This window comes from Bidens hawaiensis, unplaced genomic scaffold (genome assembly GCF_021521415.1).
Source record: "Bidens hawaiensis isolate Kalapana, Puna unplaced genomic scaffold, B.hawaiensis_p1.1 tig00011791_1, whole genome shotgun sequence".
In the NCBI taxonomy this organism is placed as follows: Eukaryota; Viridiplantae; Streptophyta; class Magnoliopsida; order Asterales; family Asteraceae; genus Bidens; species Bidens hawaiensis.
Window position 1 is genome coordinate 292,153 of NW_027491936.1, and position 24,334 is coordinate 316,486.

The 24,334-nt window shown below is 37.4% G+C and overlaps 1 protein-coding gene and 2 pseudogenes across 2 annotated transcripts; 2 read left to right on the forward strand and 1 right to left on the reverse strand.

Annotated features, from left to right (window-relative positions):
• Window positions 1–2,182, reverse strand: LOC143538989 (ATP synthase delta chain, chloroplastic-like). The gene is made up of 2 exons (XM_077032422.1): window positions 1,824–2,182; window positions 1–262 (listed from the first exon to the last, which is right to left on the reverse strand). Exons 1-2 carry the CDS (start codon window positions 2,123–2,125, stop codon window positions 4–6), a joined length of 561 nt encoding a protein of 186 aa, XP_076888537.1. The 5' UTR covers window positions 2,126–2,182; the 3' UTR covers window positions 1–3.
• A 2,448-nt stretch (window positions 2,183–4,630) lies between these two features.
• On the forward strand, window positions 4,631–6,091 carry LOC143539010 (AAA-ATPase At2g46620 pseudogene; annotated as a pseudogene).
• Window positions 6,092–19,766: 13,675 nt separating this feature from the next.
• On the forward strand, window positions 19,767–23,562 carry LOC143538990 (cytochrome b5-like; annotated as a pseudogene). The gene is made up of 4 exons (XR_013136354.1): window positions 19,767–19,812; window positions 19,909–20,019; window positions 22,966–23,032; window positions 23,165–23,562. The product of XR_013136354.1 is annotated as a cytochrome b5-like (transcript).
• Window positions 23,563–24,334: the final 772 nt, after the last annotated feature.

The window sequence follows — 24,334 nt, forward strand, 5'->3', positions numbered from 1 at the left end:
ACATTAGCACATCCTTAACTTCGAACCGTTATTCAACTGGCAATAAATCCCTTCAAACTCCTCCATCACTTTGACCACCAACCCAGACTTGTTCTTTGCCACCAGCATCTTCACCATCGCCACCACCTGCCGTTGAAACTTACCTTTCTCCGCCACCTCTTTTATCACCCTCCCTTTCACACTCTCCTCAACAAATGAATCCTTCATCAAATCCTTCAACATCTCATTACAATTCAGCCACTTCAACAACCTTTTCACATCCCTGTAGTTAAACGTTTTAAGCGGGTTATGCATAGTGTAAATTGTAAATTGTATTGACAGTTGTAATCATGGGTTGTAAAAATCCAGACTAGGCGCCGATTAATCATGAAGAATCTGATTAATCCCAATAAATTCCGATTAATCCACGATTAATCGCTAGTCCCCACCCTACCGCCAACTAGCGACTAACGATTTCTACAACACTAGTTTTAATTGTAATTAGGGTTTTACAAGGAAAGAACGTTAAGAGGTGAGCAATAACCAAACCGTTAACTGAACCAAAATTAACCGGTAACTGAATTAAACGAAAATCGGTTATCAGTTATTTTTTGTACCCTCGGTTAACCTAAAGTAACTGGATCGAACCATTCATATTTTCATTTATTTCTAGCTTTTATACCTTCATTTCTAAGTAAAAATTTTAGCCTAAGCTTAATTTTGGTCATTAACCGAAATTAACCAAACCAAACCAAACCAAACTGAAAACCGAAAAATTAACCGAACAAATCAAACCGATTAACCGAAAACTGATTGGTTAACTTGGTTTAGGCTAGTAACCAAACCGAACCGTGCACACCATTTCTTTACATAATTAGGGGTGAGCATTTCACGGGTCACTCCCGCCAAACCCATGAACCCGTCCCGTATTCCATATACGGTCCAGGATCCGGGTTTGAGAATTCCATCTAAACGGGAAACGGTCCGATCCGGGTCATACCCGGCAGAACAAGGATGGAACCCGCAAAGCAATCCTTCTCCAATTATATTACAATAGATAGAAGAATACGTCCGTTCTTATCGTCTCATTTCTCTACCTAAAGTTTATGTTGACTAACATTGTGTTATCACTGTTATGTGGCATAATATTATATATTCAGGTTCAATATTTACTGTTTCACTTATTCAAATACAACTTGCAGCCTTTTGTTTTGTTTGGATAAATGGTGCACGTTTACATCACATGTTTGAGGTTTTCAATTTTCTATATGGTTGTGTAGGAAATCACGTTTTTTAGTTGTGCAATAAGTCAAGAATAGGCAGGAAGGCATGCAAACCAGGTTTGTAGGTAACCCGTTTAAAACCCGGACCGGCCCATGCGTAAACAGTCCGGTTCCGGGTTTGAAAATCCCTTCTAAACAGTTCCGGGTTTGAACCGGTTCCGGTCCGGGTAGTACCCATTGCACACCCCTATACATAATATACCTGGGCTAGCACACTTGGAGCTTGGTTGTAAAAATCCCGCCTAGATGCTGATTAATCCAAATTAATCGCTAGTCGGTACCCACCGACTAGTCGCAGATTAATCGTTATTTGGTCAATATCGGTTAAAATTGAAAACTTTGTTTATAAAGATTGGTATATATATGCGTATATTTGAAAATTTACATATAAATAATTTCAATTCGATTAATCGCTCCATATAGCACCTAGTGTTTTCTATATTGTCTCTTAGGCAATGAATGTATTTTTATAGCAGTTTCAAGAGTATTGTAAGTAACTTTACTGTTAAAAATAAACTACCTTTAACATTACAATAATAACATTATGTCTGTCTAATATACCTATGAATGGCATCCAGCGAATTATTGCACAGTGCGGCGTCGACGAGTGCTGCCGCGTATCCGGTGGCGGCGTTGGTCCGGTGGGTCTGGAGGCGAGATTGAGATGGGATTGATTGATATTGAAGACTCTTTGGGGTGTATTTGTGGTGAGATTGAGGAGTTGGTTTGGTTGATATTGAAGCTGAAGGTTTTCCGGCAACGGTGGTGGAGTGTAGAAGAAGTGGTGGTTTGAGGTGGTGGAAGTAATGGGGTCTGGGGGGTATTTTGGGAATGTATGGAACAGAGGTTGATATGGTCTCCATGGTGATAATGATAATGCTGGTTACGGTGGTCGGAAGTCAATATATAAGGGTAATGGATTTTTTATAATTATTTTATTTATTGTTTTTTGTGGTGAAATATGTCACGTGTGGAGTTGTAGCAGTGTATGTCGGAAAATCATATATAATATAATCTGACCTCATTATCATTTAAATATTATAATTAATCAAATAATTTGATTGGTCCATAAATTATATGGGCTATTTGATAATATCCATATATATATATATATATATATATATATATATATATATATATATATATATTAGGGTTTCCTTTAGATGTCACAGTACAACAACAGAAAATTAAGAACACACACCGATAACTTTCTCTCTAAGATCTCTATCAATTAGTGACATCGTAATAGAACCGAATCAGAAGTCATCATGACATCATCATCCTTCTTAATGATCTCAATTTCTACAAGTAAGTTCTATTACTATGATGTTTAATTTCTTATTTATGATTGAATCAACATGTTAGGGTTTATGTTTTACCCATGTCTCAAGGATATAATCAACATATGGTATCAAATCGTTAGTTGATTATAGCGAGTGATGAAGTCTAGCAAAGATTCATTTTCTCTCGAATGCATTTGAGGATTGTCCATTGCTCCTCGGTATACTTTCTTTGCTGGCTAAAGTGTTGGCTAAACTTCTGTTGGAAGTCTGCCCAGTCGTAGATGTGGTTGACCGGTAGACGATCGAACCACGCTCTAGCAGCCCCAACCAGTGTCATTTGGAACATGTAACACCACGTAGGTTCCGTCCAACTACTGACGGTTGCCCCCGCTATGAATCTGTTCAAATGATCGTCTGGGTCAGATATACCATCATATGTGCCTATGCTTGTCATTTGTTTGGTACTTTTTGGGGCGATTGCTTCCGCAACGTCCCTTGCAAATTTGGACGTTCCCGCATTTGCAACGTTTGGTCTGAATGTTTTGGAGAAGTCACGTGGACTTCCACCTGTATTTTTTGGTTTGAAGGCTTGTCCAAAATGCCTTCTCGGTTGGGAGTCCGTTTCCTTACGCTTCCCTTTTGCCCTATGGCGAGGGTTCGCGTCGGAGTCGGATTCCTCCGAATCATCGTCCAAGTATTCTTCGAATTCGTCGGCCTGTTGAACGGGACGCAAGCGTTCGTCCAACTCAGCTTGGAATTCCTTTTGTCGTGCCTCCGCCCATGCCTTAACTTCATCGAGTGTTTGGCGGGGGAGTCTTCGTTTCTCTAACTGGGTTTCAGTGAATCCCAGTGGGCGATCATTTATTGCACTTGCCCCAGCTTGGGTAACTGGGGTAGTGTTCGTAAAATTTACTTCACTTGCCCCGGCTTGGGTAGCCGGGGTAGTGTTTGTAAAAACTGTGTTGCCGGTATTCCCCCCAGTAGCTGGGGTTGTGGTTACCGGAGTTTCTTTAACCATCTTAGAAGTTTGAAAAAACTGGAGAAAAATGTTCTAGCTTTATGCACGGATGGCGCCAATGAAGAAACACTAACCGGACCCCGGACAGATTACGGGTAACCTGGGGGTTAGATAGATGTTTCCCACGAGGGGTTAGACCCAGAGAAGATGGTTCTTCTGATAACCTGCAAAACAGACACCGTGAGCTTGTCACTGAGAAGGGGGGGGGGGGTTCCTCCTTGTGACCACCCTCCGGCGTGAGAATCAGACTAGATTGCTCTTTAAATATAAATGTATATTAAGAGATTGCTATAGCAGATATCAGGTATAATATGATGATACAAGATAAGATATGTTGAGATCAGATGGTCATATCATTTGTGGTATTTATAGCCGAAGGTAGGTTTCCAAGGAGGTGTGGCCGGCTGCAACAGTGTTCCTGTTCCACCAACAGTGGCCTACGCACGTGCCCTGCTGGTAGTTGGTGGGTAGGCAGCGGCTGATAGTGACCAGGCCTGCTGTGTACTATTCCTTTTCCACCAACTGCCGGCTACGCACGTGGTATGGCAGTAGTTGGTGAGTAGGCAGCGGCTAATAGTGACACAGTACAGGAGCATGCTGCTCGCCATACTGTGTCAATAAGCTGTCGTATCTTTAGTCAGATCTTTTTCCCATACCTCGTCAGGTACAGTACAGAATATCTTCCCGTATCGTACGGACTGGCTTATTTGGGCGGGAGTATTCCCCCTCCCGCCCTTGTGCGGGATTGTTCCCGGCTTTGCTCATTCCTTCAGGTGACACTGAGTGATTGAGAGCTAAGTGCCTTGTGCGTGTAGCCTTGCTGCGCGGGTGGCCTTCCCTGATGGCTTGTATCCGAGGCTGCGGGGACAGGCGGAGTCCTTCACCATTGGGAGGTATTTCCTGCGGGACCAGCTTGCGTACTGCGCGTAAGGACGTCACGTCTCTGAGCATGGTTGGTCATGCGGATCCAGTTGGTTTCTGCGCAGACGTTCCACTTCAAGGTGAGTCTTGCGGGTCCAACTGGGCTCTGCTGGGACCTACCTCTTCAGTTCTCTAATATTAATTCGATGGGGATTTTGCTCATACTTTCATTTATTATTTCTTTCTTCATATCCCGAACCACTTTAATTTTCCGGTTAAAAAAACGGAGCCACTGGATCGAAGACCGAATTCACGTCCATCAATATCTCAAAGTCCCCGAACTCACCGAAAACAATCAACACAATCCGTTTTACCGTAAAGTGTATACTTACCTGAACTCTCTACCCACACTCGAAGACTCCGACTTCACAAACCTAATCTCCGGCCCCAACGCAAACGGCGTCGACGAGGAACAAGTCATCCACGACACGTTCCTCGGCGCCAGGGTCGAACCAGGAAGGTAAAGGTAAAAACATTGATGCAAGACGCGTCTACAACAAAACACTTGTGCTTAAGCTCAAAAGAAAAGACAAGCGCAGGATACTCCAGGCGTATATACAGAGCGGTTGAGGATATAGAGATGAGATGTAAAGAATTAAAATTGTATATCAATACCGTGACCGAAGACAATACACTCCGGTGGAGTGCTGTCCGGTTATCGCATCCTGCGACTATTGATACTCTAGCGATTAATCCTGATCTGAAAATAAAGGTTAAGTCGGATATCGATTCGTTTTTGAAATCGAAACAGTATTATAACAAATTAGGTCGTGTTTGGAAACGGAGTTATCTTCTGTACGGGCCTTCGGGTACTGGAAAGTCGAGTTTTATCGCTGCGATGGCGAAACTGTTGAATTATGATGTTTATGATGTCGACCTCACGAAAGTGGTGGATGATTCCGGTTTGAAACAGATGTTGTTGCAAACCGGAACCAAGTCGTTCATCGTAGTTGAAGATCTCGATCGGTTTGTTAATCAGAGTTCGAGATCTTCAACTGCGGTTAGTTTGTCCGGGGTAATGAATTTTATGGATGGGTTATTGAATTCGTGTTGTGGGAATGAGAAGGTGATGGTGTTTACAATGAATAGTAAGGAGCGGATTGATCCGGCTGTGTTACGGCCTGGTCGTATCGATGTGCATATATATTTCCCTTTGTGTGATTTCGATTCGTTTAAGACGTTAGCGAATAATTGTTTGGGGATAAAGGATCATAAATTGTTTCCTCAAGTGGAAGAGATTTTGCTTACGGGAGCGACGATGAGTCCTGCGGAGATGAGTGAGTTGATGATTTCGAACCGTGGATCGCCTGGTCGGGCGTTGAAGTCGGTGATAACGGCTTTGCAGATTAATGGGGAATCTAGGTTGTCGTCAAGTGGAATACGGTTGCATCATAATGGCGTATTACCAGCGGAGGACACGTCGCCTGTGGCGGAGACGTCGAATGTGTATGTGATGGACAGTAATTGCAGTGTGCCGGTTGTGAAGGAGATTCAGAAGTTGTACGGTTTACTGAGGTTGAAAAGCAGCAAGAAAATTGGCCCGTCGGATCAGTTCTCGGGGTCCATGGAACGGTCACGATGATACTAGTGATTAGGGATGAGCATTTGGTACCATGAAGGCGAGTATCGAACCGGTATCGTACAATTCGGTATTTGGTTTCGGTATTTTTGGTACCGAGACAATACAAAAGATGAATATTTTGTACCGGAAGATTTAGTATTTGCTTTTCTTGAAATTCGGTACTGGTAAGGTACTGATCTCATCCCTAGTGATGACGACGATGACGATGATGATTAGGATAGTTTTTTTGGGTCCGGTTTATATTTCTTTTTGTTAGGTATTGAAAATAATCTGTGAATTTTCTGCTGTTTTTAGTTTCATTTTAATTTGGTAAATGTTACCTGCAGACCAAAGTTTATTAATTGGTAATTTGGTATAGAAAATTAGAAATGAATATCTTTTCTATTTTTTGTATATACAAAAGTAACTAAGATTCCATTTTTGCAGAATTTATTGTTAATATTGTAAAGTTGTCAAGTCCATTCATTATTTGGTACAGACAATTGATGCCCCAGCAACTCTCATAATTATGAAATTTATATGAATAGTTTGTAATAATTGAAAGAAGCTGGTTGTAATTTTTTTTTTTTTTTTTTGAGAAAAATGAAGATTTTCATTATATAATTTACTGTAAAACGATTACAATAAAGTGGCAGGCTTATGATTAACGCAAGTGAATCATACAGTAAAAAGGGAAAATCGTCCAGACTCCAGAGAGCCAGTGTATAAAGGACCCACTTTAAGTCTATAATGTGAACCCCCGGGTATGGTGCTGGCTTCAAAAGGTGTGGTCACTGAGCCGACTAAACAGCGACTAGACAAAACAATGGTCAGGTGCTGTGCCCACTTCCTAGCCACGTTTTGAGTCTGGAGGCAACCTAGCCGTACCTTATTGTGTATATACATAATACATGTACCAATTATATTTCAAATGTAGGGTGTTAGGTTAGAACCAAAGACCAACGGGCCTAGCGGTGGTCCTATAACTTTTCTTATAAAAGGTCGTGGATTTGAGTTTAGCATGTAGCAATTTGTTTTGAGCTGAGGCTGGAGGTTTTTTTAGTTGTGGGTTTTCTTCTGCGTGGGTGGGCTGGATCACCATGTTCCGTTTTATGGAGAAATGGTGATCTGGGTGTCTGGGCTTTCAAAAAAAAGAGTGCTAAGTCGGAAATCAAAACATAATTTGTGAATTGTGATAGCTCGTTAAGTTTATTATATGAACCGATTCATTTACGTAATCGCTATTATTCATTTGAATTTATGTATGGTGATTGATGGTCTAGTCTTGAAATACCATTTAGGTATGCATTACTCTTAAATTGGGTGAAAGGAGTGCCCTCGGGGATGGACTCAGGAGGTCTTGGGATTGTCGGAAACACCACTCCGTGTCCCTAGGGTCCGACATAAAACACCCTGACTTGGGGTCGCCACACAATTTGGGAAGGAGACAAAGAAGATAAAGGATGGGAAGGTGAGCAAACCAGGGCCGAATGGCTTGGGGTGGGCTAGAACACCACCTTGCCTCTTTCAGCCCCAAAAGAAGATGGATGAGATGAGCACTCCATTAACCCTAATAAGTGTCTAATTCTTTAATCAAATAAGCTAGGTTCATTGGTTTCATGGATGAAAGTCTTTGGACTTTAATGTTCAAAATAAGGTTTAGTTACCTCAACGAATATGAAGGATATTGCCTTTAATTACATACATGATGCTAATTGTGAAAGTAATTGTGAAATTAATTGCTCTTAAATGTCACGTGAAAATCTTTGATACCTTCAAAAATTTATCATCCACATATGCAACAACAATATCAATTGTACAAAGTAAATTTCACAAATAACAAAAGATATTGGTAGGGTCTGTGAAGGGTATGATGCAGAATTGTAAATAGAGATGCTGTTTTTAGAGAAACCTCCAACTACAAAGCAAACAATATATATACATACACTAGATTTTATCCCCCGTATTACGAGGGTTGTTTTACATTATTCGTTTTTAATATTTATATGTATATATTCCGCAATTGTTCAAATCAAAAATCCAATTATCCAAAAGTTTTGTTTGCCATTTTCTGAACATACAATACAAAATTTAAAGAACGTAAATACATATAATAATAAACAAGGTTTCGAATCACTGTGAATATATCAAAATTTCTTAGTAATAGCTAATGTCTGCTCGCGCTATTTGGAACAGAGTACTATTACTCATGACCCGCTTATGTTTTTTACTATAAAATTGTTTATTAATTATAAATAATATCTTTTTCTTTTTAAATTGGATATTAAATTTTAGTATATCCCTATTTTATAGGATTTCATATTAAATAATTGGTAAGATTACTTTTTAATTTAATGAGATGTTATAACCCGTTTAAGAGCTATCTGGTTTTGGTAAGACCCATACTCATGAATTTGGGTTAAATCAATGAGAGGCCTCCATTTAAAAATCAAGCAATCTGGTGGCTTTCCTAAAAGGGGGGAGCGACCATATCGCGACACATAAGATTTTAGGGTCTTCTTTTATATATATTATAGATAGATGTACCAATATTAAAAAAAAAAGTAAAAACGTGGCATGGCAAATACAAACACATGGCTTTGAGGAACAAAAATAGGTATAAAAAAAGAAGACAATTTGATTCATGCTTTATTTTGGGAAGTAACGTGTATAACCATGGTTATTTGCTTTCAAGTTATCATTTTCTTTTCAAACACGGTTGACTATCTAAAAATCAAGTCGACCAAGTTATGTTACTTCTTTGATTACAATTGTCAGCTAACCTACTTATTTGCTAATTTAATTTCATCATTCTACTTACCACTTCAACCATAGGCAATTAAGCATCCTTGATCCATCTTTTTTAGGGGTAAATTTTAACTTGATTGACTTTGAAATACACCAAATTGATTCTAGTCACTACATATATGCATTTGAAAGTCAAAAACATACACGGGTGTATTTGATCATGTAAAGCCATTCTTTACCATAATATCATAATCTTCCTCAACATTCAAATCCTAAACAACTTCTTAAGAGTAGCGGTCACAATATTAATAGTTTAAAAAATGATTAATGTTTGACTTGAAAAGTGAATAAATTAAGGTCTAAATAGAGCATGATATACAACTTATAATGTTGAAAATGTGGCCTCTTGTACTAGCTGATTCAAGTCAACACCTCGTATGGAGAAAATGGTTATTCGCGTTCATACTCTATGCGCTGTTGATTTAAATAGTATACGATTAATGGCTATATTAAATAAAAATAATATTATAAACATTATTAATATAGTTTTCCATCCCCCCTCCCCCGATCCTAACGAAAAAATAAATTAACTATTTATATTTTATACCATGACACTCTTATATTAGTCATTTATATTTTATACCATGACACTCTTATATTAGTCATAAACAAATCCAACCAACTTTATATATAAACATTTTGGAGTAATTGTATATGTGAAGACGTGGAAAGACAGCAAACAAACCTCATGAACTTCCTCCCTCTCTCTCCATCCCATTTCATAGAAATGGTCTGCGTAGATTCATAGTCACAAACTTTTAATATGAGATAATGGTGTTGTGTGTCTCCTTTTCTCAGTCAACTTGGACCCATGACGTTCCTAACCTTTGCATTGCGGTTGGCCTTAATTAGTATTTCAATATATTTGTTAATCCCATTATGATTTAAGTATTTGTTAATCCATTAATTATAAGCCATAAAAACCTTACATTATGGTTTAATTATTTGTTAAACCCCTAGCCAAAGTCTACTTGTTAATATAATCAAGTACCTCAAGTCACATGATGTGAACGCGTGGTCCATGAAGTCTCTAGATGCTTTAAAGCCAAGCCGCAAGCCTACAACTTAATGAATCTCATTTTATATTAGAATTTTTTTAAGACAGAATTACAAATTTTGTCCTTTAAAAAAAGCCAAATTACGGTTCATGTCCTTTTCTAAGTTTCCTTGCAGGCGGTGTACTTTAAACTTTTTTTTCCTACAAGTTATGTCCTTTACGCTAACTGGGTTAGAAAAACTCTGTTAAATCCCATCACGTGAGAAGCATGTGAGGGTAGTTTTGTCTTTTTGCCTACCTGCTTCTTCTTCTTCTCCTTCTTCTGTTTCTGTGCTGCCTCATCTCACTTCTCTCTCTATGTTCTACCACACCATCACCATAACCACTCCTCAAACACCATCACCACCGCCACCATAGCTCCGCCACCAGCCACCGCTCCATCTCCGATTCCCTCATCCACAATCGTCCTCAATTCTGATTCGTTTGGAATTAGGGTTCTATCACAAAACACCTGTTTTTAGGGTTTTAATTTCTGATTCGTAATCGTTGGTGGTGGGTCCGATTCGTAACCGTTGGTGGTGGCGATGGCAGCTGTCTGTTATAGTTGTCTGTTATGGTTGCTGATTATTGATCGTCTATAATTGAGTTGAGCGGACGGTGATTGTGTGAGTGTTTTGCAAGCTGATTTACGGCCTGCTTAGGGTTTTGCAAGCTGATCCTTTCTCCGATGATGACGTGGCACTGATCAATCCATCTTGACCGTCACCTTCATCGTCATCATTGTTGACCATATTTTCCTCCTCTTGCGGCGGCGCGTGAGCTACTTCCTCCACAACACTCGGCGGCGCGTGAGAAGAATCTGGAGTTGGAGAAACTTTATTCTTCTTTCTATCCTTCTTATTCTTTTTGTTACTATTATTATTATTGTTGTTGTTAATCAATCCATCCTCATAAGCATCAATGATTTCATGAATCAGCTGGCGGTTTGGTGAGCCATCCCACCGGACCCAGTAACTAGTGTAACATGAAAAGCAGTAGCAGTTGAACCTCGGAGGGTGGCTTCCGCCGGCTCCGGTGTCGCCGGAGAAGTTTTTAACGGCGGTGTTGTTGGTGGTTAAGGAGCATGAGATAGGTGGTCGGTGGTGGTGACGGGTGGATTTTGCCTTTATTGTGGTTGTAGAGTTTCCTCATTTGTGAAGGGTGCGGTGGATTCTTTGAAAAGAATTTGTGGTCAGATGGAGATGGAGGAGGAAGCATTTAATCAAAAGGTGAGGTCATATAATGTAGGGGTATTATTGGGATAAACAATTTAAGTGCTGACGTCAGACTCTTCATTACTAGGTGGTTATGATGGGATTGTTGGTTTGAAGTGATGTTGATGTTTGGTGGCCGGAAATGGATGCCGGAGCTCCGACGAGTTTTCCGGCGAGATGTTTCTGCCCTTGTGATGAAGAAGAAGCAGGGTAGGCAAAAAGACAAAACTACCCTCACATGCTTCTCACGTGATGGGATTTAACAGAGTTATTCTAACCCAGTTAGCGTAAAGGACATAACTTGTAGGAAAAAAAAGTTTAAAGTACACCGCCTGCAAGGAAACTTAGAAAAGGACACGAACCGTAATTTGGCTTTTTTTAAAGGACAAAATTTGTAATTCTGTCTTTTTTTAAAACATACAAAATAAATGTGAATTCTTTATTATTACATATACAAATATGCAATTTCTTGTTGTTTATATACTTGTATTATTGATTTATTTCGTACCGACTTTGATTTATATTATCTTTTGATCATAGACATAGACAAATAATACTTAATAATTAATATTTTGCTAATTTTTATGATTTTGGATCCTAGTGTTGAAACTATAAGAAGAATTCGTACAATGAGGAAGAAGTGGACAACCATTCATTTAAAATAGTAACACTCAAGAATCAATAAACATCAATAATCTAAACAAATACATATGATAGTCAAGCCTAATCATATGATTGCGTATTATCATTTTAAGGAACCGACTCCAAGAGAAACGCATTTTTTTTGTTTTTAATTCATGTCATAAAAATAAGAAAATATATATAAAGAAAAAACTAACTTATCAAGAAACTAAAACCCTTGACATGACAATAACATTATCATTACTTGTTAGTATAAAATGTTGCATCCGTAGAAATTATATCGTGGAATTCTTTATAGTAGGACTTTAACGTACCATCAACCTAAAACAAACGTGTTAGTTGAATACAATAACTTTAGAAATCAAATGAAACATTTTAGAACGTGAAGTGATGAAACACTTTGAAACTTCAATGAATGATTTTAATAGTATTTGTTGGAATTAATTGGATCAAGCAACACGAACAACATCGATGCTTTTAGATAACTCGTGACTCTTTTAGTATTATTAAAATTTTTCTTTCAGCAAATCACATATATTGACGTTGGACATTAACGTAACATTTCAATTACTTATCATTAATATAGGGTTTGTATTATAAATAAATATATACCACAATATAATTATCTTATTGCTTTAACAAATTTGTCATTATTATTCACATGATCCGATATTATACTTACTTTGGCTCCTAGTTATGATAATATCATCATACCTTTATTAGCATTTATTGATTTGATTTGAGATATCTTCTAATTTGTTTAAACGGCCAATGAATCATTTAAATGGGCCACTGGCTAGATTCCCCGCATCGGAATACACTCGTCTTTCGTTCCGGGAAAAACCCTCACCTAAGGCCAACACCCGTGAACACTCGCCCGAAGGCACGACAGTGCGGTGAGATAAAACCCGTTCAGTTTAACGATCCAACTAGTAAAAACCACCTAATCGCCTAGCCTCCCATCATCACACTGGAGACTTTGAAACTAAATGTGGGCAGGAATTTAACCTAGATCACATGATGAGATATCTTCTATATATACCACTCCTGAGAGTATTTAATAATTTCATTAAAAAATTTATCTTAAAGTGAAAAAGAAGCTTTAAGATAGTTTTACTTAACTAAAGTTGCTAAACAATGTTACAAATTCTTTTGAGCCCAACTAACAAAAATAACTATTTGGGCTTTGTACTATGAATTGTCCAATTTGTCCGGTAGTGTGCCTACTATACAATATTACATATAGGCTCTTCAAATAGCACACCTCTTCAAATCCACTTAATTAGTTGTAAGCAAACCGATCTGGGCTCGATCCAGTTTGTAAACGAATCAAGTCGAGTTAGGATCAGTTTTTAAAGGCGACAAGCCCGACCTATTACATATAGTCATAATAGTTCGTAGGTGACCCAAACTGGTAACTAAGGAAAAGTAAACATTATTTTGATAAATTGAAAAGAAATACTAACGACTATCTATTGAAACATAGATTATAAAAGTGAATCGATTCATTTTATTTAATAAACGATTACAATATAAGAGATGAGCCTGGTCCGTTGGCTCGATAATAACCCTAAATACTATGCATTCCAATACTTCAACTTTCAAGCAATCAGATCGGTAGAAAATGACTAGAAAACAATAAAGAAAAAACATAAAAGAAAGTTCCAATATTATTTTGGCAATAGATTTATGGATTTAATTAAATCAGTTATAGGAAACAATAGAAAATGCATCTCTTTACATAAACTATAGTATTTGTTTAATTCCACTTTAGAACCTTTTATAGCAAAGAGATAGTCATATAGCCATAAGCATTTGCATTACAAAGATTTAAAAACATGCATCAACTGTTTATTAATTCATAATCATGCAAACCTGTTCCTCATATGAAACAAACACACTGAACTTATGCAACCAGTCAGATTCATTCAACTTATTCACTCACTCACAATGCATGATACCATAACTATATGACTATAAAACAACACAAGAAGTTGACAATCTGACCCTTTTCCCACCATCTTCAGATCAATGCTCTCTTATTATGTTCCTTGGAATGAACCCCGGTATCGCAATCAGAGTTTGTTGAGAGAGTGAGGTGGATCCCAGGATCATGATGACTGATTGAGCAATTGAAGAGAATGGAGTTGTTAACACCTTGCACATTGCTGTTGAGGTATAATGTCTTCAATGCTGAGTTTGAGTCTTGGTTCTTGTTCTTCGCTTCTGATTCGGTTTCATTGTCGTTTGATGCGGTCGGTTTGAGTCTGTTGAGGTTAATGTTGTTACCATATTCATGTTTTTTGTCGCTAGAAGGAGCTATGTTCATAATAGCTCCTTTGTTTTCACCAGCAATGGTTATAATATTCTTCCCAGCTGCATCTTCTGATTCCAAGTGTTTCTTTAGGGTTTCGGGTTTTCGGGTGGAGTTATGAGTATGGAATCCACCAATGTGTGATCTGGCATTAACACTAGTAGCTGAATGCTTGGGTTTTTCTTTGGTTTCTTGATCCACATGCATGGTTTTTTGTTGGTATTCGGGTGCGGGTTCGTCGTAGGGTTTTTGTTTAAGTGAAGGGAGTAATAATGGAGAAAGAGGGCGCGTGTTGGACGATGCGGATGAGTTTTGTTCAGAAAATGTAGTGATTTTTGGTGGGGAAGATGGTGGTAATGGGTGTTCAATTTGTTGGATTTGGGTAGGGCGAGGCGGTGATGACGGTGGTGAAAGAATAATATGGGGTCTCTTGGACGGAGATAGTGATCGTGGTGGCGGTGATGGTGGTGGTGATGGTGGTGGTGCTAGTGGATTAGTGGGTTGGGGTGGAGGTGGGGTTTGTTCTAGTGGTTTGAGAAATTTAGGTGGGGAGGATGGTGGGGTTAGAGCGCGTGTGGTGGTCAATGGTGGTGAAGGGGAACGGTTGACCACGTCGGAAGGCGTTGACCGTGGTGGAGAGGATGGTGGTGACTTACGAGGCGGAGTTGATGATGATGGAGCCGAGAATGATGGTGGTGGAGACGGTGATGCTGGTGGCTGTGGCTCCACCACATCAGTAGCCCGAACGACGGATGGGATAGGTCGTGGAGGCGATGGGGTCGGGTTGGGTTGTTGAGGTGGTGGTGGGGTAGGAGTAGGGGTAGGGGTGGGGGCGGGTTGTTGTGGTGGAGGTGGGGTAGGGGTGGGTTGGGGAGGAGGGGTTGTTGTGGTAAATGTAGGCCGAATGATGGGTGGCCTTGGTGGCGCGGGGCTTGGATTGGGCGGTGGAGTAGGTGTAGCAGCAGGCGGTGGTGGTGGAGGGCGCATCATGGTGGCTAAGCGGAACCATGGGCGCGATGGAGGAGGTTGTGGGCCCGACATTGTGAGACGAAGAAATGAATGTGATAAAAGAATGGTAAGGAATGATGGTTTAAATAGATGAGTTTAGCATTAGAGGTGACCAAGGAATAAAGGAGAAACATGATGGCTAGTACTGTCTGCCCCTTAGATGAAGATTGGAATAAAAATCATGAGTGATGAGTAAACTAGACAATTTGTTTTTATGGAAGCTTTGGAATGACACTTGAAACATGTAGCTGGCCTCTAAATAAAGCCAGCATATTCTTTAGCTTCTTTTGTTATCTGAAAATTTCAGGTGCATATAGTTTTTAAAGCCTAATTTGATATTGTATAATTTGTTCATGATCCACTTAATGGAATGTTGAAAACTTATGAAAGTGAGGACTCAAATCCTCAATGTAAATAGCCCAATGCCAAAGAACACCATAGACCGGACTGACTGTTGTACTTAGATTGGTCTTCGGGTTTTATACATTGAAAATCTTGGGTTCCGGTTGTACCTCGGGTTCTATATATTAAAATTTTGGGCTCAGGTAACCGAAATTCAAAACCTGGACCTATATTTAAACAGAAGGTTACCAACAAGTCAACAACCGTTTGTCATGTAAATCGTATATGCATTAATAGTTCTTTCTTGAATAATCAAAATTTATACTAATTTGGTGTTTTTGTATAGGATTGATCATAATACTAAGTTAAACTTGAAAGAACAAAGCTAACCACTGTTTAGCTAAAGTGAAAAGCCAAAGTTTAATGGCTAACCTGAATAAAATCCTATTTTATTAACAGGAAGCTTGAAATTATATTCACAAGTTTCATTTTATCATGCAACTCACACATAGACATTGTATCGACCAATTGGTATGCAACTATGCATACTTTCAATCCTATGAATTTAGGTACAACTTTGTTCTGCAAGCCACTAAAACACAAGACTAGAGATATCATAAATTCAATCATTCATAGTTAAAGTACACAAATTTTGCAATGCAAAACACAAACAAAAATAACCTGAATTGATTTCGTTAAAGGAACCTTCTAATTGTAAATTAAGAGAGGAAAATTAGGGAATATATTGATCTGTTGACTTCGCTATCTTGAAATAATCTTACTAGCTGATGTAAATCATCTGAATTAGTAAAGTACGAGACTATGAGTGTAAGATAGTAAAATAAAGTCTTGAAGTTTCTGTCGCATAAAAATAACAATTCAGTTTAATATGCTTAGCCCGCTTATAAAAAAGCCGATGTCTAATAATATGAATAGTAGTTACTATAGCATTTTGTTGGGAACGTGAGTAATCAAGAACCAAGCTAACTCTACCCAACTTCAAAAGAGCTAAGGTAGCGTTTGGTATGTAGGAATGACAGGGAGAATGGAATAATTCATTGTGTGAGAATGAAAAAATTGATGTTTGGTTACTCAATGGAATGCAATCATCCATTACACATGGAATCCTATTCCATCAAAACCATTCCTTCCCACCCCCCCTTTTTTTTCATTCCATTCCTCATTCACTCTAATTTCTTAACACCACAACCACCTAACCACCACCCCCACAACTACCATTGGCACCACCACACCACCGTCAACGCCGCCACCACCAACTTACCACCATCGTGGCCGTCACCACCACCGCTGCCAACAACGTCGCCGTAACCTCCGGAACCATTGTCACCGCCGCTGCCTGACCATCGCCACCACCACCACTGTCGTTGCCTGACACCACCGTACCATTGCCATCAATACCAATACTACCACCGCTTGATCACCGCCACCCCTGCCGCCTGACCGCCACCACCACCACCATTTTCGTCGCCGGAGCTACCACCGTCACAATTTTAGTTTTTTTTTTTTTTTTTTAGAATTTTGAGATAGGAGTGTTTTTATTATTTCTATTTCATTTCTACAATTTCTTTTATATCAAACAACATAAAGTAATAATTCATTTCATTCCAAAAGGTTAACCAAACAAGACAAAGTAATGTAATAGTCAATTTCATTTCCTTGTTCATTCCATTCCATCTCCCATTCCATTCCCCCTACATTCCATTATCTCCAACCAAACATACCCTGAGTGAGATGGTGGCGTGGGTCGACTTCCAATAAATTGGACTTCCCCCAAAAATATAAAAGATCCATTGAGAGTTTGAGACCAATCAAAATCACAAGAAGTTGCATACACATATTTATGCATTACATACAAAGATTCATGTATTGTGTGGGTGGAATCACGAAAGCGTATGTGAAAACCGTACAATTGTAGGCTATTAACATGATTTGTTATTTATTAGGTGAATACGACCATAAACTTTTACAACTCTTTTAGAGTATGACTGTTTGCATAGGTTTTACGAATCCTTAAAACTTTGTGTTACAATAATAAGAAACGGGCATACTCAGATTAAGAGTATATGTGTTTCTGGATCCATTCATACATGGTGTCTTGGATTTACCCGGGGCCATGGTGTATATGATTAATTGTACATGTACTTAGGGTAATTTCATCCCAATTAAGTTGGGTGACTAATGAGTTGTCAGAAAGGTATTCTTGTTGATTTCACAATAGTATTGAAAAGATTTTACAACAGAGTCAGCATTATTCACCGGCGGTGTGCTGACGTATTTTCCCCCATGTTTCAGGGAAACAGTAAAGATAGAACTGACAAGCAAGACAGATTAGAAGATTGGAGATATAGTCATTAGAGGTTATCTGATGACTCAGGTATTTTATTCAGAGTATTATAAAGAATCATATTTTCAAAAGACAGGCATTTGAAATATCAAACGAGTATTTAAATCCCGAGTTTTCAATATAATAATATTTTATTTTAAAGACTTCTGCTAAAACGAACCTGCAACTCTGATACATTTACAAAACAGATACTAACTAACGGGTGTCACCCAGGCCCTAAGTCGGGGTATGACAGAAGCCAATGTAACCGTTTAAAGATAAAGTCACATTCAGGTATCTTATGTAAATATTTTAGTTAATTACACTCTTGGTCCATGTGATATGCGCATATTGCAAGTTTAGTCTCTAATTTGCAAAGATTGCACCTACGTTCTCCATTAGTTTGATATTGTAACAATTGTTGTTCATGAATGGACGTTACTTTTTTCAGTTAAGTGGACATGAGATGAAGACGACTGAGTGATTCAAAACATGTATTATTGTAGAGTCGGGGGTAAAACAAAGTAATTTAAGCATTTTTTTACGGGTCAACGGACGATCAACTAACGGCCAGATACAGACTAAGCCCGCATTTAAACTCAAAAATCGCAATGGGACCTGTAAGCTGCGCCCACCCATAAAGCACAGGGTTACAAATCATAATTTATTCTTATTAAAATGTTTTTTTTAAATAAATAGATGAAATGACAAGGCCGCCCTCATTCGTAAGACATATGTTCTGATTTAACGAAAAAAAACTAACTGAATTAGGGCTAAAGGACAAACGTTGTTAGATTTATAAACATAACGGATAAAACAGATCAATTTTAAAGATAAAGAACAATGAGTGAAATTGACTACAAACATAAAGAACAATATCTGTAATTTTGTCTATTAATTAAAAACTCATACGTCTCATTTCTCATCTCATTTCCATATACAAACACTCAAAAAAAGAAGTATAGAAAATGAATAGTAATCTTTAAATATAAATATAGTGAATGAAACAAATCCTTGACTTCAATCCATATATTTAAAAGAATGAAATAGAGTATTAAGTTAAGTAACCCAAGTAGTGAGAGCTCAAGTAATATTGAGGGCAAAATAGAATAAAAACTATGTTAGTTCCACCTTTATTTTTTTTCTTAAGAGAAAGTAAAAGCCAAAAACCAAAAAAAAAAAAAAGAAAAAAGAAAAAAGAAAAACTCAACGGGTGTTATTCGAAGCTGAACAAGGACCAAATACACTAAAAAAAGGGCATCGCTCATGGTACATAGAATAATGTTCGCAAATGTGTGAAGATACAATAGTGGTTTGTTAGTGTTAGTCAATATGTGTTAACTCAATATTTTAATTTTTAAATTACCGAATAAACAAACAAAAAATATTCTAGTGAATTTAAATTAAAGCCGAAAAATTAACAAGTTGACCTATTTAAGAATAAAAATAAAATATATCAATATCATATATAACAAGCCTAGGAGGAATGAAAATGATCGAATGACCAGTGACCTGCACGTTAATAATCTAAATGACCATTAGAAAAATAAAAATATGTACACAAAATGTCTAAACTCACTCGGTAATCACAGTTAATATTTTCTATACTATGGGGGTGTTTGGAATTCCTTATTTTGTCCTCTTTATGACTTATTAATTTTTTGAAAAGTTAAAAGGTGTTTCGGATTGCTTATGATGTAAGGGGAAAAATTCCATAAGCTACACCTTTGTAACTTATGATTTTTTCAATAAAGAAGCCTGAACACCCCCAATAATACTTAAGACATTATATAATTGTATCATAACGAATCTTTCTATCTTCTAACATATAAATATGTTATAATTTTTTACTGAAGTTGCTATTAATATCTACTTAAAAATTAAAATTACCATTGTATCAAAGGTGTGCTAAAATACACTGATAAGGTTGCTTCACTTGCTCGGCTGTTCCTTTGTAGAACTTTTTAAGAAATAAATTGTTTAATTTGAAAAAGGAGTATTTAATTGACCACTTTAAAAGTTGGTAGTTAGTACCGACTAAAGACTAGTACCTACTCCGGTTCGGCATCTGGTACCTCGTTTGTAACGACGTTAATTCAATTTGTGTATGTTATTTATATAAATATGTTTTTGTGTTTGTTTGTGTGGCTGTTAGATTAGTTGGTTAGAAGATCAAGAGATGACGTCAGACGCCAAGGTTCTGTCTTTTGAAGAGGTTTCAAAGCACAACCGGAAAACTGATTGCTGGGTGATTATTTCTGGGAAGGTCAACGCTTCTTGTTCTTTGTTTTTTTTTTATATAGGACTTGTTTGGAACATGTTTGATTTCTACTTAGGTTGTTTTATGTTGAAATCTTAGTCAAATTATGTTACTAAACCTCCCTGAATATTGTGTAGAATCATACCCTAAATATTTAGATTCACTGCCCAATATAACACCTAAATAAAGAAATAAAGTTGGGGTTATTAAGTTGTAATTGTTTAAAGTTATGATCACTAAATATTTTAATTCCAACACATCCATACTGATGTGTTTGATCTACTAGAATTATACTTGATTAAACAAGATATATTTAGGCCAAATAGATTAAAACACCATTTTCTTTTAAAATCTCCAGTTTTAAACTATTTTTATTAGGTTTTATGTATATGTAGTTGTTGAAGTATCAGTTTTATCCAGATTCATTTTTAGATCAAATTACCCATCTTTACTCATGAACAACTAAAAGTACCCAACTTCTCAAATTAGTATGATATCCAAAAATTATGAGTTCTAGCAATTTATAAGCATAAACGAGATGTATATTCGTATATTATTGTCAGGGCCGTCTCCGAGAATTTAAATGCCTCGGCCTCGGCCGAGCTGAAATGAAAAGGCCATTAGGCCTTAACGAGTAAAGAAATAAAAAGACCCATAGGCCAATATGTCAAATGAGTTATGGGTAAGAAAAGATTGGGCCTAATATCTAATAAAAGGATTAAGATTTATACCTATTTTATAAAGAAATTTTAAAAAATATATATATATATATATAAATTTTTTGTGCCCCCACAAATTAAGTGCCCCGGTCAGTCGCCCGGGTTGCCCCACCCAAGAGCCGGCTCTGACTATTGTATATACACCAAGAAATACCATAGTACTATCTATTTTTAGAATTTTAGAAGCTTGGTTACTGAATAAATAATAATTGAGAACTCAAAAACCCAATTGTTTGATTTCTCAATGCTTTTAACTTTCATTGATTTCAACAATTTATAATCAAATCACCCTAGGAGATGATTATAATGTATTTATCATCAAAGAAAGCTTTTTATTGCTAAATTATCATCAAGAGCACACACTTTTAGGATTTAGAGATTTGAGGCTTACCCGGTGGAGTTTGTTTAAGGTAAATCAATAAGAGGATAATATAGTTCACAAACGGAGTTTCTAGGTTTTACGAGTTGTCCATATCTAGTCCTTTATGTTTGGATCAATGACGCTATGTCATTACACCCGGTGTGCGGGTCTGCCCTTTTCCCGTCCGAGAGTCTCCATCTGCTCTAAGTGGATGAGCTAAGAAGGGAGCTGCATCTGCTTTAAACTTGGAGACAGCCTTCTTTCGTTTCTCGACATTGAAGTTAGACGAAGCTCATGAGCTTGGTAATTTTACCATTAACCCGCTACTCAACAATTTATGGCATTCTAGTCTCCTGTATTAGACAAAATTATAAAAACAAATTGGTGTATGATAACTAATCATCATAGTTTTATTTCCAATTAATAAAGAGGTAAATATATTTTTGTCTATAGTATATCAAGGAATAGAATGTTACAACTTACGTAGGCTGGTCATCAATAACCGATAACCAATTACTTTTCTAATCGGTTTTTCTTTTGACGGGAAATAACCAGATAGACCGGTTAATCGGGTCGGGTACTAACTGATTTTGATAAAATAATAAAAAAAATCGGTTAGCCTGTTAAAAACCGGTTTTTAATAAAATAATAATAATAAAAAACTCGGTTAACCGGTTTGTAACTGGTTTTGAAATCAATAACATAACTGGCTACTAAGCGGCGGTTAGGATCGGTTAGTAACCAGTTAGGATTGGACCGGTTAGTAACCGGTTAGACTTTCGGGTACAAACCGGTTAACCGGTTTCTGTGTGCACCTCTGGGCTGAAGACTAATTAGGTCGTTGAAGCTTGGCAATTGGGCTTGAAAGAAAGACTGGGCCATTGGGAGGGTCTTGAAAAAATTGCAAGGAAGGCTTTATGTTTTGGACCTATTTTTAGAAGAAAAATAAAGGCCTATTAATTGGGGACCTAACCCCTACTGGGCTAACTATAATCCGGCCCTATATAACATTGTGATTTGTGAATACCAATATACCATTAACTCATTAAGTTGGGTGTAGAGGTGTACAAAACCGGTTTTAAACCCAAACCGAACCGGTTAGGTCAATGGCTGGTCAAACCGGTTTGACTCAAACCGGTTCGGTTTACAAACTGGTTTAGAAGCAAGATAGGACGGCCTGGTCACGTCGGTTCGGTCCGGTTTAACCGGTTTTCCTCAAACCGGTTCGGTTTTAAAACCGGTTTGGTAGATCTTAAGGGGAACCGGTCTTGAAACCGATGGTTTGGGTCGGTTTGGGTGAAACCGGTTTAAACCCAAACCGGTTTGGTTCGGTTTGCCTAAAACCGGCCCCAAACTGGTTTTTTTGTACACCTCTAGTTGGGTGTCCAAACTCCATAATGGCATGTAAATTTGAGGTTTCGTGTTATGTTTGTTGATGTTGTAGTCATTTGAGTGACGCATCTTAAGTTCATGTTATGCCAATGATCTAAAGAACCCTCTTGTTCAACCCTGTTTTTTTTTTTTTTTTTTTTTTTTTTTGTAATTAAACCAATCATGCTAGTTGTTGAAGCTACAAAAGTTTATGATTTTTTTCTTGTTTATAAATAAGTTGTTATGAATTTGAAGGCTACATTATGAATTTAATTGAACAAGGATTCTTCGTTCATATTAGACGTGGTTAACCTATTATGGAACACGGAAAAAAATCTTTGGCTTATCAAATTTTTTATTGAGTGGTGAAAAATATCCATATTATACATGGAACTTGTTATAATCCGACTTAGTGACTAGTCAAGAAATATTTTCTTCCAATTATCAATTCCATGCATTATATGATAGATGATTTGACTTGTGTTTTGCAATGTAACGTAGGTATATGATGTAACCTCATTTCTTGATGATCATCCGGGCGGTGACGAGGTCCTAATACTAGCAACCGGTAAGACTTCAATCAACATGTTAATTTGCATGCAATATGTATCATATTCATTAAATTTTGACATTTTATTTATGATATTAATATTATAGAGAAAGGCATTTAAATTATGACATTTTAATTATGATATTATAGAGAAAGACGCAACCGAAGACTTTGAAGACGTGGGCCACAGTGAAGCTGCAACAGACTTGATGAAAAAAATACTACGTTGGCGAGATCGATAACAATACTTTGCCTGAGAAAAAGACATATAATCATCCTTCAACCACCCCTTCTGCATCGAAGCAAGTTTCCGAAAGTTCATCTTCCAACATTTTAACATTTGTCTTACCCATATTGATCTTGGTTTTAGCCTATGCATATTATTATTCTACCAAGAAAGAAGTGGCAATCTGAGTGCTTCCGGTTTATGTTATTTGCTACAATAATTCTTGACATTGATGGAAAACAGTCTTTATGTTCATGTTGTGTGCCATAAGGTGTAAGACTTGGTATTATTGATCTAAAACTGCATATTTTAAATCGTTTTTTACGCGTGTTACATGTTTGGTTATATACTTTTGTGATGTTTTTATGATGGTCGAATAAATGTGGTGACAAAAGAGGGTCCAGTGAGCATTGTAGCTACTAAATTTGAACGGTGAGGAGTTGAGGTCAATTTGAGATGTAAAACGTGTAATAAGTTATAGTTGTGTGTGGGTCAAATGATGTTACAAGTCCACAGGATATCGGGGATATGTTGGATACTGGAAGAGTTGATTTGGTACAAGTGGTAGGGGTGTTTGGAATTAAGAGTGGCCCATTGATGATATTTTTGTTTCTTCATTCTTATCTTATAACTTGTCGTTCGTGACGGTCGAGTTGATGATTTTAGTGTTATCAATATCATTTTAGGTAATTGGATTTACTTATGAACAATTGACTGTAGGTCGTGTTGATGATTTTAGTGTTATTAATATTATTCTAGGTAATTGGATTTACTTATGAAAAATTAAGAAGTTAGAATATACATTGGTTATTTTTTTTGAGTTAGCAATAGTAGGTGTAAAATACACACTTAGTCATGACTATTATAACTTTGGTGGCATCAAGCCTAAACCAAAAGAGGGTTCCTAGGGGGCAACGTCCCTGCCGGGGTCCATGGAGTATGTTTTATTGAAAATGCATCAAATCTGCATGGTCGATGAAAAGATGAACAAATTTGATGATGGGCTCTTGGGCCCGATCATCCCGGTAGGCCCGAAATATTTCAAAAGAAATCTATATATATAAATCTTTTTTTAATATGTATTCTAGTGTTAA

What these genes read in the sequence shown, in the direction of transcription:
- LOC143538989 (XM_077032422.1), bottom strand. Translation starts at nt 2,125, where the DNA reads ATGGAGACCATATCAACCTCTGTTCCATACATTCCCAAAATACCCCCC. An exon ending in TCGCTGGATGCCATTCATAG is followed by an intron (nt 263 to 1,823) that starts GTATATTAGACA and finishes GTTTAACTACAG; the next exon opens with GGATGTGAAAAGGTTGTTGA.